The following is a 17,523-nucleotide window of genomic DNA, read 5'->3' on the forward strand; positions in this document are numbered from 1 at the left end:
AGGCTTTTTGGCACTACAGTACTCCCCCGCAAACTTGTGGTTCCGAGTTTGCGGCCCCAGTCATTCAGGGGGTTTTTGTTCACCTATTTCGCAACCCGGGACCCCCCCTGCCATGCGCATCCTCTGACCCCCCCCTGATCCTACTGCACCAATTCAAACTGCCCCATCTGCTAAAACAATGTGGGGAGTAAAGAAAGAGAGCGAGAGGGCTGCAGGAGCAAGAGGTTGTTGTTAGGAGTACCTCCGGCGAGATCCCCACCAAAAATACAGCAAAGTGGCCTCTCCTGCCTCTGATCCCCGCATCCAATATTTGCAGTTTTCCAAAATTCACAGGAGAGTACTGTACTCTATAAACGAGCATGTAAGTGTGTTTTTGCACAGATCTGCTCCATTTTGGCACCTTGCATCCTTTAGAAGAGTGGTTCCCAACCCTGTCCTGGAGGACCACCAGGCCAGTCGGGTTTTGGGGATAGCCCTAATGAATATGCAGGAGAGAGATTTGCATATAATTGAGTTGCCTGGCATGCAAATCTCCTCCATGTATATTCATTAGGGCTAGCCTGAATACCCGATTGGCCTGGTGGTCCTCCAGGACAGGGTTGAGAACCACTGCTTTAGAACACTTCAGTATATTGCCACACTTGCACAACGCCTGGCTCCTCCGTGGCTCTGTCCAGTTTGAGAATGGGCAGTGAGAACTGATATTCAGCGGCATAGCCTGGTTAAGTGCCATTGAATGTTGGCAAATGACACACTGAGCCTTTCCTGTCCAATTAAATTGCTTTGAATACCAGAATTGCTTGCTCTCGCCCCATGGTAAGAATACATCAGAGAGAATTTCTACCACCAGGAGCTTGCTCCCTGACACTTTACAACAGGGGTGTCCAACCTTTTGGCTTCCCTGGGCCGCACTGGCCGAAAAAAATGTTTCTGGGGCCGCGCAAACACTGCAGCAAGACAGAGGAGGGAGCCGGCAAGATGGTAAACACCCAGGGGCAGCAGACGAAAACTCTGCATCGCCCTCAACCGGGGCTGCACAAAATACTTCACGGGGCTGCATGCGTCCCTTGGGCCGCAGGTTGGACACTCCTGCTTTACAACTACCTACAGAAATGCAAGTTAATAGTCCTCTTCAGCTTGAACAGGATTGATTTTAGATAAAGAAGCAAATTAAACAGAATTATTAATAATAATAATTATAATTTTATTTCTTATATACCGCTATACCATAAGTTCAAAGCAGTTTACAACAAGTTACATACAATGAGAGTAAGAGATGTTTACATCCCTTGAAAGGGACCTGGGGGTGATGGTCGACACATCACTGAAACCATCGGCGCAATGTGCGACAGCCTCAAAGAAAGCAAACAGAATGCTGGGCATCATCAAAAAAGGTATTACAACCAGGACGAAGGAAGTCATCATGCCGCTGTATCGCGCAATGGTGCGCCCGCACCTGGAGTACTGTGTTCAATACTGATCACCTTACCTCAAGAAGGACATGGCGATACTCGAGGGAGTGCAGAGGAGGGCGACTAAACTAATAAATGGTATGGAAAATTTTTCATACGCTGACAGGTTAAAAATGCTGGGGCTGTTCTCCCTGGAGAAGAGGAGACTTAGAGGGGACATGATAGAAACCTTCAAAATCCTTAAGGGCATAGAGAGAGTAAATAAGGACAGATTCTTCAAACTGAGGGGAGCCACAAGCACTAGGGGTCACTCGGAGAAATTGAAAGGGGATAGGTTTAGAACAAATGCTAGAAAATTCTTTTTTACGCAGAGGGTGGTGGACACATGGAACGCGCTTCCGGAGGAAGTGATAGGCCAGAACTCTGTACAGGGGTTCAAGAAGGGTTTGGATAGGTTCCTGGAGGATAAGGGGATAGAGGGGTACAGATAGAACTTGAGGTGGGCTGTAAGAGTGGTCGGAAACCACTTCACAGGTCGCAGACCTGATGGGCCGCCGCGGGAGCGGACCGCTGGGCGAGATGGACCTCGGTCTGACCCAGTGGAGGCAACTTCTTATGTTCTTATGTTCTTATGTAAGTAAGAGATGTTTACAACAAGAAGTAAGAGATGTTTACAATGAGATACATACAATGAGTGTATGAGATGTAAAGGGAACCGAAAAAGTACTTTCTGGGATACAAATTGCAAATGGAAGAGAACCAAGATGGTTTGAATCAAAAGGAAGTATCTAGTCAGAGATTGGGGTGCAGGGGAAAACAATTTGGGTGGAATACCTTTACAAATGGGAAGAAGGATGAGTTAATCTAAAATCAAGAGAATTGGGGATTGGGATGAGGATAGCTGAGGGGGACTGGGCAAGAATTGGGAATTAGAATTTGTTAAAGAGACGGGTCTTCAGTGATTTTCTGAAGTCGGCGTAAGAAGTGGCCTCGAGAATGGGTTTTACGAGCCATGTGTTCAGTTTGGCTGCCTGGAATGATAACATTCTGTCTAGGAACTTCTTGTAAAGACATGATTTCAGGGATGGGTAATTAAAGAGATTTATTCTGCGAGAGCTCTTATTAGAGCTGTTGAGGATGAATTGAGAGGCGAGGTAATTAATTCCCTCTAATGTAAGATTTCACAATCATTTGTGATCTCTCTACCCCTTACTTATTTCTGTGGGATGGTGAAAGAGTTCTCTATGGAAATGTTAAGAATGCTGTATGCAAATTTGCACAGCAGGTCTCTTACAGTCTTAATGATTTCTACAAGACTTAGAATGCACTAAAAAAAAATATATATAAAAATGCTACTGTCGTATTTACTGCACCTGTAATAATGTTTCCTATTTCTTATGCAATTGCTTTATAAAATAGATTTTGCAAGAAGCTGAAGCAGTAACAGTAGATTTTTAGGGCGGTTTTTTTCCCCCCAATTTAGTGTTTTGTTTCTGAAAGTGAAGAGAGAAATGTCTTTCCATTGTCTCTATTTTTGTCTTTAATTTCAGCCATGCTTTCTTTTATCTTATTCTCACACTTTTAAAAGCATTAAAGAGAATTAACCACTGTTTTCCCCCACCACCACTACCATCCTGCCTAGTGACCAGATTGCCCATTCAAGAAGGGAAACTTTTTGGCCAGGCCTGGATTTCTGCCAACCTCATCCTGATGTATTATGGGACCTGCAGCACTGATATCAATGGATAGAATCATGGACTACAAAATACTACACTGCATTGGGATGTAATTTTAAAACCAGGACTGGCCAAAAAGCCTCCCTTCTGGAATGGGTAACTTGGTCACCCTACTGCCTAGTGAATAAGCAAGTAACTCACCGGGCACATCAGAGGAGGGGTTGAGCATCATGAAGGCATCAGAAATACCAGCTTTCACCGGGTGTTGTATGGAGCTGATTTCCTCCACTGCAATGGGAATCTAATAAGAGGGAAGAGGAATTCTGTAACACCTTCAAATGCCAGTTATCTTTGAAGCCATGAGACTTTGGCGTTAGGATTATAGTTCCCATTTATAAATGACAGAGGGTCTGATTTTAATAACATAGACCATGATGGCAGATATAGTCTGCTCAACAAGATAACTTATAGCATATGATATGATATGATATAACATATGCACACTTGATCCTCATCTGTCCTTGCCATTTTCAGGGCACAGATCATAGAAGTCTGCCTGGCACTGGTTTAACTTTCAGCTACTGTAGTTGCTTTTGAGGCTCACTGTAGCCCAACCACATCTGCCTAGCCATAATTGCGGCACAGACTGGAGAAGTCTGCCTGACACTAGCCTTTCTTCCCATCTCTCAGCAACTCTTAGGAAGCATGCCATGCAACTCTACTAAAGCTTTTTCTAAAGGGTGTATTTTTCCTCCACTCGTCAAAACTGTAGCCGATACATTCCAGGACCAACATTCACAATGATTTTTTCATTCAAACTCCTGCTGCTAATAAAACTGGTACGGGTTTGTGGCCACTGCCAGAGAAAAAAAAAAAAAAAAAAAAGAAAAGTAGTTATTATTCTGTACAACAGTGGGACAAGTTTATCATCTGAATAATCTTTGCTTCCAGGAATACTTTCACCACCCACTCTGCAAAAAGCAATAGTGCTGTCTATTTCTGACAGGATTAAGGGCTCCTTTTACTAGTGTTTTTAGCGCACGCAGGACATTACCGTGTGCTACACTTCTAGAACTAACGCCAGCTCAATGCTGGCGTTAAGGTCTAGTGCTCGTGGCAATGTAGCACGTGCTATTCTGTGCTTTAAAGCCCTAGCACACCTTAGTAAAAGGAGCCCTAAGTTTCAAGTTTATTTAAAATTTGATTAAAACGCTTATAAAAATTTTCTAAGGGCTGTACATAATAATAATAAAACAAAACATTGCCTTCTGTAACATCAGTATTGATACTGTCCATTCTCTGCTCCATTACAGGGTCAAGTTTACAATTTGGTTGGTGCATCCTCACTACCCAAACACTAAGAGGTTCCACTCTGTCACATGGTTCTTGCAGTAGATCCCACGCACCTCCTTGTAGCCGAAGGCAATTCGACCATCTTGGTACAGAGTGGCTTGGAAAGTGAAGCTGCCGATGTTCTCTTTTTCCTGAAGGTGGACACGGTCCCACTGCACCACAAAGACAGTCCCTTAAAGAAAGGAGACACCATAGAAGCTTACAGTTGGCATATGGGTACATGAAGGGCAGGATTAACCAATAGGACAAGTAGGCATGTGCCTAGGGCCCAAAATGGTCAGGGGGGCCCGATGAAGGAGGGCATCAACATTGTTTTTTCCAAACGGCGATGGGCCCCTCTAGCATCGATTAGCAACATGCCCCCCCCCCCCCTTGATCGGCAACACAGGCCCCACCCCGATCGACGGAAAGTAAGACAAGCAAGCAATGTGGGTAAGAAAGGAAATGGAAACTGTAATTGTGCAAGTGGTGCAGCTTGCCCAAAGCTTCCCTCTGACGCAGCTTCCTGTTTCCGCCTGGGCGCATGGTGGGGTGGGGTGGGGCAGGGGGCCCAGTGTACTTGTGTGCCTAGGGGCCCTCGATGAATTAATCCTGCCCTGGGTACATGTGGAGCATAAAATTGAAGCTGGATTAAGAAGACCCAGGCTCAACCCATATGTCTCTGCTGCAACCCAAAATAAACCCAAAGCCATCCAAGCACAAGGCAGTTTGTTCTTATCTGAATGTATCTCAGTCAACATGTACACTCAATAAAATTCCCATTTGACTAACTGGCACAAAGTCCTGACCCCACCAAAAGAAAACCAAAAACAAACCCCAACTAAACAATACCACTACATCATCCTTGCCAAACCACTAATGATACTGTCTAACAGCAAATCTGAAAAACACTATATGGAGTATTGTTATAATTTTTTGGAATCACTCAGGGACAGCAAAATCATTGTCTACACGAGAGTGCCAGTCTTGCATGGAGGCACAGCTTTCTAAATGAAGGTTCAAGTAAACTAACCCTCCCTTCCATGAAGCCGCATTAGCATTTTTTTTAATCACCAGCCGCAGTGATAAAAGTTCCAATACTCAAAGGAATTCTATGAGCGTGTGAGCTTTTACCACTGTGGCTGGTGATAAAAAAAAAAAAACCACCCTAACACTGCTTCATAAAAAGGGGAGGGGCAGGTAAATTAAGTAATCCTTTCTCATAATTTCTCTATATACCTTCTTACCTTTGTTCCTTTACTCTCATAAGTCTTCAGCATTTTGGTTGAATCACTAGAATATTTGACACCTGGAAATTCATGTCATGAGTTGAGGTCTCCTACAAGATCAGCAGATTTCCAGCAACATTTGCACAAGATATCTAAAAAACACCTGAGAAAGAATACCATCTTCTCTCTTGTGTCCTGCACTCCCATCTAGGGCACCAGGACACAGAGTGACCAGGCATAAGTATGAACTCTGAGTCCAGTAGGTACTTAAACTTCCCCTGACTTCTTTCCTGTGTCTAGGGAGAGGTAGCCTATGTTGAGTTTAGTACCCATAATTGTTTTGAAAAGTCTGCTTTTATACCACCAGGGAATTTCTAATGGGTTCCACCCACAGATTCTTTTCTGCAGATTTGCATTTAGCTATTTATTTTTTACTGTTTTGACAGATGATCCTGGATAAATCTGTGAAATTCATGTTGGGCAGATAATGAGAAGGATAAAAAGGAGCTTTGGGGAAAATTATAGCTATTAATTTTGTAAGGTGCTGACAGTTGAAATTCAGACAGAATGCTTATAAATCCTATAAAGGTCAGATGATGTCATTTTAATATATTAGGGGGTGCTGAAAAGATCTCAGCCCAACCAAGAAGAGAATAACGTTGTGGTTCAATCAATGATCTGAAACAGTGTCAAAACAGAGCATTTTGTTTCTGCAAATTGGCACTTAACAAAATAACATAACACTCTTTTCAGCTAGGATGGCAAAATAACACTCAGAATTTAAGAAGTTGGTTGGTTGGTCTGAGAACTTTTCAGCACCCCCTCGTATATTAATAAAAGTGAGCCAAGTATAGGACAACCAATCCATTGTGACAGTGATGAGGTTGTCTCTTATTGGTGGAATGAGGCATTATGACATCACAATCTTAGCTCTGGTTATCCGAGACTGAAAGTCTTTGCATTACGAGGAGGTGCTGAAAAGTTCTCAGCCCAACCAAGAAGAGAACGATGAGGATAGGTTCAATCGATGACCTAAAACAATGTCAAAACACAGAATTTTGTTTCTGCAAATTGGCACTTAATGAAATAAAATAACACACTTTTCAGCTACAGTGGCAAAATAACACTCAGAATTTAGGAAATTGGTTGGTTGGGCTGAGAACCTTTCAGCACCTCTTTGTAAATACATTTTAAAACTTCCATATACGGGAGGGAGTCCTCTGGTACTGGGAGCAGTTGAAAACTGACAGAAGAGGAAGCAGCCGGTAGAAAAGATTGTTCACCAACACTTCTTGCTAAAAGGAGGAAATGCACAGGGGGTAGAAAGAAGAGACAAACTTTTCTAGGCAGTGGTGGCTGCAGTTATGATAACCTTTTAATCTTTTACCACAGGGAATATCCCTTTTAAAACACCTTCAGAGCCACCCAAAATTGTAGAATTTTTCCTCCAGCTACTATAATGTGTTTATAATTTCAGCTAATTATTTAATGTTTAATGTTATGCAGAATACACTGCCTGCTTCTCCTATAGCATTCACAAATCAAATCACAGCTGAAAAATCTTCTTCCTGCTGGGGGGAAACCCTTTTTCTGCTTTTGTACCCATCAGCAAGCTATGGTTTGCTTATCCTGCAAGCCTTCAGTACCTTAAGTAAAATAGGAACAGATGCCATAATGGCCAGGGCAGAATGAAGGCTTAGACATACTAGGCAAATGCCTAGGGTGCTAGCGTTTAGGAGGGAGCCATCTCAGATGTGCTAGTTCAGTGATTCCCAAGAAAGTTTTTTGTTTTATTTTTTTGATGTTAGCTGCCGGCAAAAAGAAGCATGTGTGTGAGAGACTAAAACAGGGCTGCCCAAGTCCGGTCCTCGAGATCTACTGGCAGGCCAGGTTTTCAGGATATCCACTATGATTATGCATGAGAGATTTGCCTGCACTGCCTTCTTGGTATGCAAATCTCTCATGCATGTTCATTGTGGATATCCTGAAAACCTGGCCTGCCAGTAGATCTCAAGGACTGGACTTGGGCAACCCTGATCTAAAGGATTAAAAGGTTATCACAACTGCAGTCTTGGTACTTTGATCTCAAAAGAATTGTGACAAGCACTTTTACTTGCACTGAAGTACTAGAATTAGCATTTGCTTTTACTTGCAATTAAGTGTTGTCCCAGAATGTTTGGCAACACCATGCAAAGTACATGGATTTTTGGGTCTACCCCGTTCAACCATGCTCTAAGAGCCTCCAAGCACTTTTATGAGAGTTTGATGACACTGGGGGAGAGATAATGACATATCCTTGGGGAAAGATGTTGACATGTACTAATGATCTCACCGTTATCGAAGTATTTGACAGTGGAGTTCTTGGAGAAACTGGGGTTGAAGTTAGCCATGAGTGGAGCCACATACTGAGTGGCTGTTAGCATCCGATGTATAACGTCTCCCATAAAAATAAAACCTGCACTTCAAGAAGAGATAAAACAGACTGAGAATTCCACTTTGGTTTCTTCCCCCAAGTACTGAAACCACTCATCTGCTTACCTCGCTTTTCAGTTTGGGCCCTACAATTGAACCCTCATTTTTATATGACCTTTAATTCAAGCTTTGAGAACTTGTTTGCTTACTTGCCTAAGGCAACTAATTTAGGGCTGGGACTTGTAGCCTCACCCTTTAATTTCCTTGCCCTCCTTCATTAGCCCGTGCTGATGTCTTCTTTAAAACTAATCCATCTTTGAAGAGTGTCCTTAACGTAGGCAGGGGTGTCAAAGTCCCTCCTTGAGGGCCGCGATCCAGTTTTCATTGTATGCTAATAGATCTCATGCATATTCATTGAGGAAATCCTGAAAACCCGACTGTATTGCGGCCCTTGAGGAGGGACTTTGACACCCCTAATGTAGGGGGTCATTTCAGTCGCACGGAAGGCAATTCTATAACTGGGCGTATGCCCTTGCATGAGCCTTGAGGATGTAAATGCACCAAATGTATTACATGCTATTTTATAGGGTAACATGTAAGTGCAAGGGGAGCACACACATGAGCGGAGCTTGGGCAGACCATAAGTATGGCACCAACTTAAGTTATGAGAACCATATGGCATATGGCACCAACTATAAGTTATGTGAACTATATTGCATACTTAGACACACCAACTTATGCCAGCCGCAGACCTTGCATACACTGGCATAGTAAAGGCGGGGGTAGGGGGAGGCGGTCTGCGTGGGGCACAGGCACCCATCCTCCTCTCTACCCCCTCGCCTCCCTTCCCTTGTACCTCTTTCATTTTCCCTATGTGAGCAGCCTTACGAACTTGCTGCCTGCGTCGGTGTCACCTCTCTCTGATATCACTTCCGGGCCCCATGCCTAGGAAGCGACATCAGAGGGATAGCTAACATGATGCAGGCAGCTGTTGCTCTTGCCTGGAAAATTAAAAAGGTACAGTGGAAAGGAAGCGGGGTGCACGCAGGGCAGGGGAGGTCAGGAAGGAGCTGGGGGGAGAGGCGCCACCGCCCCGGGCACTACTCATCCTTGCTACGCCACTGCTTGCATAAATGGTCATGCCTAAATGTAGGCGATGCCAACACGCTAGTATTCTATAATGGATCTTGGTGCCAAGATGCCATTAAAGAGTTGGTGCTCAGCGCACAGTATTGAAAGTTATGGAATGACCCCCTTTCTGTCTTTCTCTGTCAGCTCCCCATGTGAACGAGACGTACAAGTAATTTTTGTTAAACGCTATTAACATATTGGTACTCTGCTAGGAAAAGACATCCATGACAACCGTAAAGATGCTGCTCCCTTTCCCAGCCTCATCCCTGTTTGCCCAACCAATCCACTTCTGAACACCTAAGGGAAATACTCACCTCCTGTTGCTATGGTAATCTGGCGAAGATAATGACCATAGAAGGGAAAATCGAATGAAAGGAGCACTCTCTGGGAGGAGACAAAGCATAGAGAGAGATGACAACCAGCAAAATTTAGTACTAAATGCAGGAAGTTCTACAGAGAGGGAGTTTGGGAGGACTAGAAAGGTATCTGGAGGGTGCAAGGTAGGATACAGTGCATGGATCCACAGAATGGGCAGGTTTTAAGGTCCCGAATGATCCAAACTTGTGCTCCACACATGAATGACCCCACATATTTCTGAACTTTTCATCCAAGTTCATTACTTCTATGTTATGTATAGGGACACATGTCAGGTTCCTAATGAGGGATGGGGTGGATATTCCTTCTTGATTTTCCTAGGCAGGCAGAGCAGGGCCCCCTCCAAGAATGCGCAGGAAGGAGGGCCTTCCCCTGTCCACCATTGAGGAAGTACTGTAATGAAAAGAAAGCCTCCATGGAGTGACCTTTTTCTCTTGAGCACTGCTAATCTTGGCCAGTAGCTTCATATCAAGCCATATCACTGCTAGGATTAGACCAACAGTGATTCTACAGTATGTTAGAGTCAACAGAGATAGAGCCCATGACCCTGGGAGCCTAGACTGGGGAGTAAGATCTATGGAGATTATTGACCCATAAAGAAGTCTGGGATAGTTATCCTCTTGGCCTGAGAGAGGTAAACACATCTCTGCCGTAACTGCTCCCCTCATCTGGAATAGTCTGCCCCCTTACAATAGCGAGGAAGCAAGTTTAGATAAATTTAAAGGAGCTCTAAAAAGTTTTTTTTATATAGAGACGCCTTTGAACTATGATCTAATCTCCAACATTCCCGCATTCTCCTTCCCTTTCTGATAACAACAGCCTGAATAAAACCCTTCCACCCCCATTTTTTTATCCTTTTTCGTTCGCTCTCCTTTACTATACTTTATTGTAGTTCACCCGTAGTCCTTTTGTACCATGTTAGTCCGTTCTGTCTTTGTATTTGTCAATATGCACTTTTGTTGTGTATCCCCTGATTTTAAACATTTTGTATAATCACTTAGTATTACAATAGGCGATGCATCAAATAATCATTAAAACTTGAAACTTGATCTTTGGAAGCTCCACTTTGGGCCAGCAAAGGATGTGTCTTAAATTAAATCACATATATTATGCATTCCAGGAAGAAACACCTTTGCTGGTCCAATTGTCTCCTTGGAGGTCTGCAGGGTGTAACATCTACCAGAGCTGTTAGGTTTGTTGCAAGCGTGTGGGATAGATGCTGGCTATTAACAGCATGAAACTAAAATACTGACTTTTTTTTTTAGGGGGTGTATATTAATGTGAAAAAGCAGGTGCTATTCAAGAGGAAGCTTTAACCTGGAAACAGTAATTCTTTCAAAAGGCTGGATTGCTGCTACTATTTGTTAGTAAGTTAGTCCTACTGGAGAAGCCAGTTTTTATGATGGACAACAGTTATTCACAGACTTCAGGCAATGGCAAGCCCAGATGTTGAATGAAATGAACGTGTTAATGAGAGCAGGAAGAGGAGGAGAAAGGTGTATAACACTGGGCTGACAGCATTTAAGAAAACCAAAGCACCTGTGCAGTAAAGTTTAGCATGCATTTGAGGGTCTGGTTTAGCACATAATAAAAAAAACCAAACGTGGGTTACCCTTATAACGGGGAACTCGCGTTTCCCAGGGATGGACAGAAGCAACTCACCTATGCCCCATTGCCCTGAAGAAGCGGGAGGCAGCTATGAAACGCGGATTCCCTGTTGGAAGGGGCTATTAATTGGTGTCTGTTTGGTCATATCACCCTTGTTGTTTTCCACAGCGTTCTGGAGGTTTTTTAAGCCGGTGATGTCTAAGGAGTAGAGCTATTATGATTGCTCTCTTCATGTCTGAGGCTTTTTCCTTTGATTTTCTGTGTTATGGCAGAGCAGCTATCCAAGTTTTTCATAAAAGTTGAGTTTTCTTTCTTTGTGTCTCAGGACCGCTGCCGTGCTGGTGCTTCAGGGTGGGAGGAAGGGTGGAATTGAGAGTGTATTAAACAATGTTTCTAACACACTCTCAATTAACCATAAAAACAGTTATCTGATATCCACCAATCCCTGTGGGTGCCAGATAACTGAGATTCTACTGTATTTATTTATTCATTCAATTTTCTATACCATTCTCCAAGGGAAGCTCAGAACGATTTATATTAATTTATTCAGGTACTCAAGCATGTATCCCTGTCTGTCCCCATGGGCTCACAATCTATCTAATGTACCTGGAGCAATGGGGGGATTTTGTGACTTGCCCAAGGTCACAAGGAGCAGAATGGGTTTGAACCCACAACCTTAGGGTGCTGAGGCTATAGCGATTCTTCTGTATCGCAGCGTCATTTTGAGACTGCCTTTGTTCTAATAATGTGCCAGGCGGAAGGAACCTTGTAATACTCACTGCAAGTAACCTCGTTTTTGCTTGATTGTATGTTATGTGGCGCCATGTACTGGGTTACTTTATAAATCCCTGAAGAAGGCCGTTGTGGCCGAAACACGGGCCGTGTTGGGGTCCAGTATATGTTTTATTACAAAGGACTGTATATGCCTGCCAAGTTTTATTTATATATTTGTGTGATTTTAATTGAAATTTGTTTGACATTTTAAATAAACGTATTTGTCCACACAGTTGTTTGACCTATGTCCCTTACCCACTTTTTTTTCTGTTTCTATAGTTCGTTCGTGGGGCTGTGGTTTTTTCCTTTGTATCTGCCATAATATGATCAGTCTGAGGCAATTGGAATCACCTGTAACCTGGAAGAGTGGTGTTTCTTCATTGACAGCTCATCCAGGAACATCAAAGCCATAACGGGAGCTAGTACTCGTCTCTTTCACTGGCTCAGTGCATCTCAAAGAGGATTACAATAACATCAAGACCTTACTAGGTGCCTTGAAGTATGATGAGGATGGCTGGGAGGTCATCAGAGACTTAAAAATGGTGGCATTCCTAATGGGTCTTCAAAGCAGTTTTACCAAATTTCCCTGCTCTCTCTGCCTATGGAGCAGCAGGGACACAAAAGCACAAGACCAAAGGCAGAACTGGCCACAGAAGACTGAGTTCTCTGTGGCAAGAAACAACATCAAATGGGAACCACTGGTGGACTCCCGGAAGGTGCTGATGCCACTACTACTGTTCAAATTCGGTCTAATGAAACAATTTGTCAGAGCTCTAGCTAAGGAGTTAGCAGCCCTCAAGTACCTTCAAGACATCTTCCCTAGTCTGTCTGAGGCAAATGTCAAAGCTGGGGTCTTCATCAGGCCAAATATAAAGAAGATCCTGGAGTGCAAGAAATTTCCCAAGAAGCTAACTTTGCTACAGTGGTTCAGAGTTTCCTGGGAAATCACCAGGCCAAAAATTACATGGAGTTGATTGGGAATCTGGTGAAGAATTACTGTAAAATGAGCTGTAGGATGTCTCTCAAAGTCCATGTCCTTGAGGCTAATCTTGAGACATTCAAGGAGAACATGGGAGCATAAGAGGAGCAAGGTGAGTGCTTCTACCAAGATATACTGGACTTTGAATGCTGCTACCAAGGACAATATAATGAGAGCATAATGGAAGAGTACACCAGGGGGTTGATTCGTGAAAGTGACATATTAAAATCACAAATCTAAAAAAACTGCTTACTTCTAAATCTTCTGTGGTCATCTTTGTATAACTTCAATATAAATACATGTTAATTGCTATTCAGATGTTGCTTTTTATGACTTTATAAGAATGAAATACAAAAATTTGGCGTTTTCACATTTTAAATAAGTAAATTACAAAAATTTGATTATCCTGGTCACAAAAGCAACATTTTATGTAAATAACAGACATTTTCTATACTTTTTAGGCATGAGCGATTAGGAAATTACTCTTACTGCCCAGGAACAAAAATCGTGTTACTTAGTGTGATCATTGTTGTTATGGTTGCGAGGAATCTGATCACACAGACCTTTGTAGCCATTCTGACCCTGAACATTGCAATATTTTTACAACCAGTACATTTTTTTGTTTGACTTTACAGCCTTTTCTATTCTCCCAGAGTGTGCTTTCTTGTTGTTATAATTGCAAAAACAACTCAGAAGGCCCCCCCCCCTACTTTTTTGTTACCATGAAAGCCTCATCCATAGCTCTGTCATTTCATCTATTTGCACCACTAGGGTCAAAACCAGCCATGGCTCCAATATTACAGGGTGTTTGTAAAGGGAGAAAAGTTAGCTGTGTCTCAGTGTTAGCTCATAAAGCCTGACTTATGCTACCATTCTAAAACAGAATCTGGAGGCCCAGGTTTGGCTAAATTATTCACGCTCAGTGCCCTGTATTTTCGTGTCTAAAGTTTGGCACACTTTATAGTATTGACCTTAGGTATTCCAAAACTTGAATTGGAAGGGCAGCCTGCATCTAAAAAGCTTCTCTGAGCTCACTAATTGTTTTGGTTTCAGTGTAGAGCTCTTTTCTTTCAGCTTTGAAGTCCTAGATGTCTGTCATGCAAGCGTTGCATAAGTACATAACAAACTGTGAGCCCACAAAGGACAGAAAAAAAGTACCTGAATATAGTATATGTAAACCGCTTTGATTGTAAACACAGAAAGGTAATATATCAAATCCATGACCCTTTACCCTTTATGCTACAGAATGATGGAGGGTGGGTGGCAGGGGTAAGTTAGCAATACTCTTCTGAGTCAGGGTGACCAGTTTTCTCATTGGGTCACCCCTTCTGTCACCAACCACTTATGTCATTCTTTCAAGACCTCTTATGTCATTCTTTCAAGACCTTACTGACAAAAGAATGATAGGCAGAGTTGCAAATTCATGTCCGGGTTTTCTCTCCTGGAGCTCTCTTCTCTCCTTTACAGTCCTCTCCAAGGGTCCAATAGCTCTCCCATTTCTCCATTCACCCCCGACACTAATAAGCAACCCTACATGCCTATCTTACTAAAATCCCATTCTGAAACAAGGAGCAGGAGCCAGAAGGAAAACAAACTGTTTAATGTGGATTTGGATTGAAATATGGATATTAGATTTGATTGCTCACATTTTCTAATGTGTACACTCTATTTATCTTTCCAGCGGTATGTAATGTTTCCATCCATTTAGGACTAAAATCTATACATGTCACCTGAAATATCAACGCTGAAAAATCTGCACTTAGAGCTATTCTGTAAACTACCTCCAGAGTAAGGTGTGATTTATAGAATATACATAGCACCCATCCATGTGATTAATATTTAGGCATGGCCATTTATGCCAATAAAAACCAGGTATAATTGCCTGCATCTAAATTGGACACGAGTTGAGTGTACCTTGAAGTTCAAGATTTTTGCCTGACCCTTCATTTGAGCATAAAAATTTCACTCACCTTTACCACTTGTATTCTCCTTTTCCTGTCATCCCTAAAATGTTTTGTAACTTTTCCTTACTCCATTTTCCTTTTGTACCTGTAAGTCTCGTTTTGTATTATGTTTGTCTTTAATGTTTTAGATATTGTCCCTACCCCCATTTTTACTTGTAAACCACATAGATTTTATTTCAGTTTATATCTGCAGTCTATCAAATAAACTACACTAAACTAAACTAACACCTAACGTTTAGGATCACCTATGATCCACCCATGTCCCTTCCCTGGCCACGCCCCCTTTCAAGATCTGCACTGTAAAATGTACGTGCTCTGCTTTATAGAAAATGCTGAGAAAGTTGTGTTCATAAATTCTAATTAGCGCCAATAATTGCTTAAGTGGCAATTATTAGCACCAATTGGTTTGTTAATCAATTAAGTTGCATGCACAAATTGAACATGTGCACAGATTTGCAATTGCAACTTTGGTCGCAGTATATAGAATTCCCCAGAAAGGGGGGGGATAATTCGATACCTGTATAACTATGTACAGACAGTAGGTGTCTGATTAGCACCTATTATTTAAAATAAAGTAGATGCCTACTTTTTTCATAAAAAACTAGCATAACCAGGTACATAGGCATGTATGCACTTAGACAACAGCGCTGATGTCAGTCAGAGCTCCTGCACTTATAGCATTCTATAGGTTGCACATGTAACTTTATGCCCCAACTACGCCCCAACTAAAAGCTATTGGAGATATGCACATAGTTATACAATACCATTTAGGTGCATATCTGCAAGTATTCTAGACATTTATTTGTATAACTGGCATGTAAATGTTTAGAATACTTTATAAGATTACCTCCTTGAAGACTGCATTCTTGGGTTAATAAGATGGATATGCAGTACTGTTGGGGAAATGTTCTACCTTGCACACACAAAAGCATTCACCATCACGTTAAATGGTGTACTGTCTTTATTGACTTTTGTGCTTAGAATTTTTTTTTTTAGCACAAGTTTTGCTGTATAGGCCTCAAAATGTCTCCAAGGCAATAAAAAGAAGCTCACCGAGGCTTGCCGATGCATGTTGGACAGGATTCCATGCACTTTCACTTGTGTCCTGTTCATCTCATTAATGTCTAACCACAGCTCCTTAGCACGGCTTTCACTTGCTCCATAAATTCGGGAAATGTAGTAACTATGATTATCTTCCTATAATTAGTGCAACAACAACAACAAAAAAATCATTATTAAAACAGGAGAAGCCTCACTTAAATGAAATGCCTAATATTTAAAATAAAAGCCCTAAACATATCACCAAGGACAAATTTGCAAATGTGGTTGGTGTATAAAGATCATTCCAGTGTTTATTTAACAACCCATGCATGCAGAATTATTCCAGCTTTCTGCTTTAATCAAACATGAATCGATGCAGTACAAAAATTGATCCACTTGTACCTGTTTGAGACATGATTGAAGTCTACAAAATCCTGAATGGTGTAGAACGGGTACAAGTGGATTGATTTTTTTGCTGCATCAAGATTTACAAAGAGTAGGGGACACTTGAAGTTACAGAGTAATACTTTTAAAACTAATGGGAAGAAATATTTTTTCACTCAGAGAATAGCTAAGCTTGGAATACGTTGCCAGAGGATGTGGTAAGAGCAGTTAATGTAGCTGGTTTAAAAAAAAAGATTTGGATAAGTTCCTGGAGGAAAAGTCCATAGTCTGCCGTTGAGACCGACAGGGGGGAAGCCACTGCTTGCCCTGGATCAGTGGCATGGAATGCGGCTACTATTTGTGTTTTGCCAGGTACCTGCGACTTGGATTGGCTTCCGCGAAGACAGGATTCTGGGCTAGATGGCCCAATGATCTGACTCAGTAAGGCTATTCTTATGTTCTTATGAAGACGGCTTATCATGAACAGTATTTGTGAAAAGCTTTTACCAGCAAACATTAAGTATGAATAAAATGCCATTAACAAGGAAACAATCCGGCATGGAGTGGATATCATGTCCCTGTATATATAAACCATAGAAGAACAAGAACTGCTTAGCACCACATAGAAGGACTGGTGCAAGCCGTGCTTTTCTATTTATCTAGACATTTACAAGCCATTCTAAACTTGGCTCTGTACAACACAGGACAAACGGATACAAAAACTCCTGGAACCTTGAAGAGCTTGTAGTCTAAATAGATACCTAGGGCAACTGGAGATAAACTGAATTGGCCAAGATGACAAGCAAGTGGCAGAAGCAAGGCCTAAATCCAGGTCTCATGGTCCCCAGCCATCTCATTTTGGTTAATTATTCCTTTGGTTTTATATCCTGTCCTCCCAGGAGAGCTCAGAACGGGTTACAATTTTACATACATAAGAAAGCATAGTAAAACCTAACATGATTAGAGGATTAGAGGCAGTTACAAAATTAGTCAGGGACACTGTTCAGGCGATTAGGCCTGATGGGCCGCCGCGGGAGCGGACCGCTGGGCAAGATGGACCTCTGGTCTACCTCAGCGGAGGCAACTTCTATGTCACGGTGTGACATAGCATGACAGGCATTGCATGCAAAGCATAGGATAGCAACTTAGCATGACAAACATAGTCTTACAAGCGTGGCTAGCATAGCATGGCAGACATTGTATTAT

General features: G+C 42.2%; 1 protein-coding gene across 1 annotated transcript in view; it reads right to left on the reverse strand.

Moving 5' to 3' along the window:
- The window catches only part of PLXDC1 (plexin domain containing 1), a 96,348-nt gene that overhangs the window by 25,694 nt on the left and 53,131 nt on the right, over positions 1-17,523 (reverse strand). The window contains exons 3-7 of the mRNA XM_033918334.1: positions 15,946-16,089; positions 9,507-9,576; positions 7,982-8,104; positions 4,495-4,613; positions 3,290-3,389 (exon numbers count right to left, since the gene is read on the reverse strand). Coding sequence (XP_033774225.1) covers positions 3,290-3,389; positions 4,495-4,613; positions 7,982-8,104; positions 9,507-9,576; positions 15,946-16,089 — 556 coding nt within the window. The remainder of the gene's footprint in view (positions 1-3,289; positions 3,390-4,494; positions 4,614-7,981; positions 8,105-9,506; positions 9,577-15,945; positions 16,090-17,523) is intronic.

Source organism: Geotrypetes seraphini, chromosome 13 (assembly GCF_902459505.1).
Source record: "Geotrypetes seraphini chromosome 13, aGeoSer1.1, whole genome shotgun sequence".
NCBI classification, from domain to species: domain Eukaryota; kingdom Metazoa; phylum Chordata; class Amphibia; order Gymnophiona; family Dermophiidae; genus Geotrypetes; species Geotrypetes seraphini.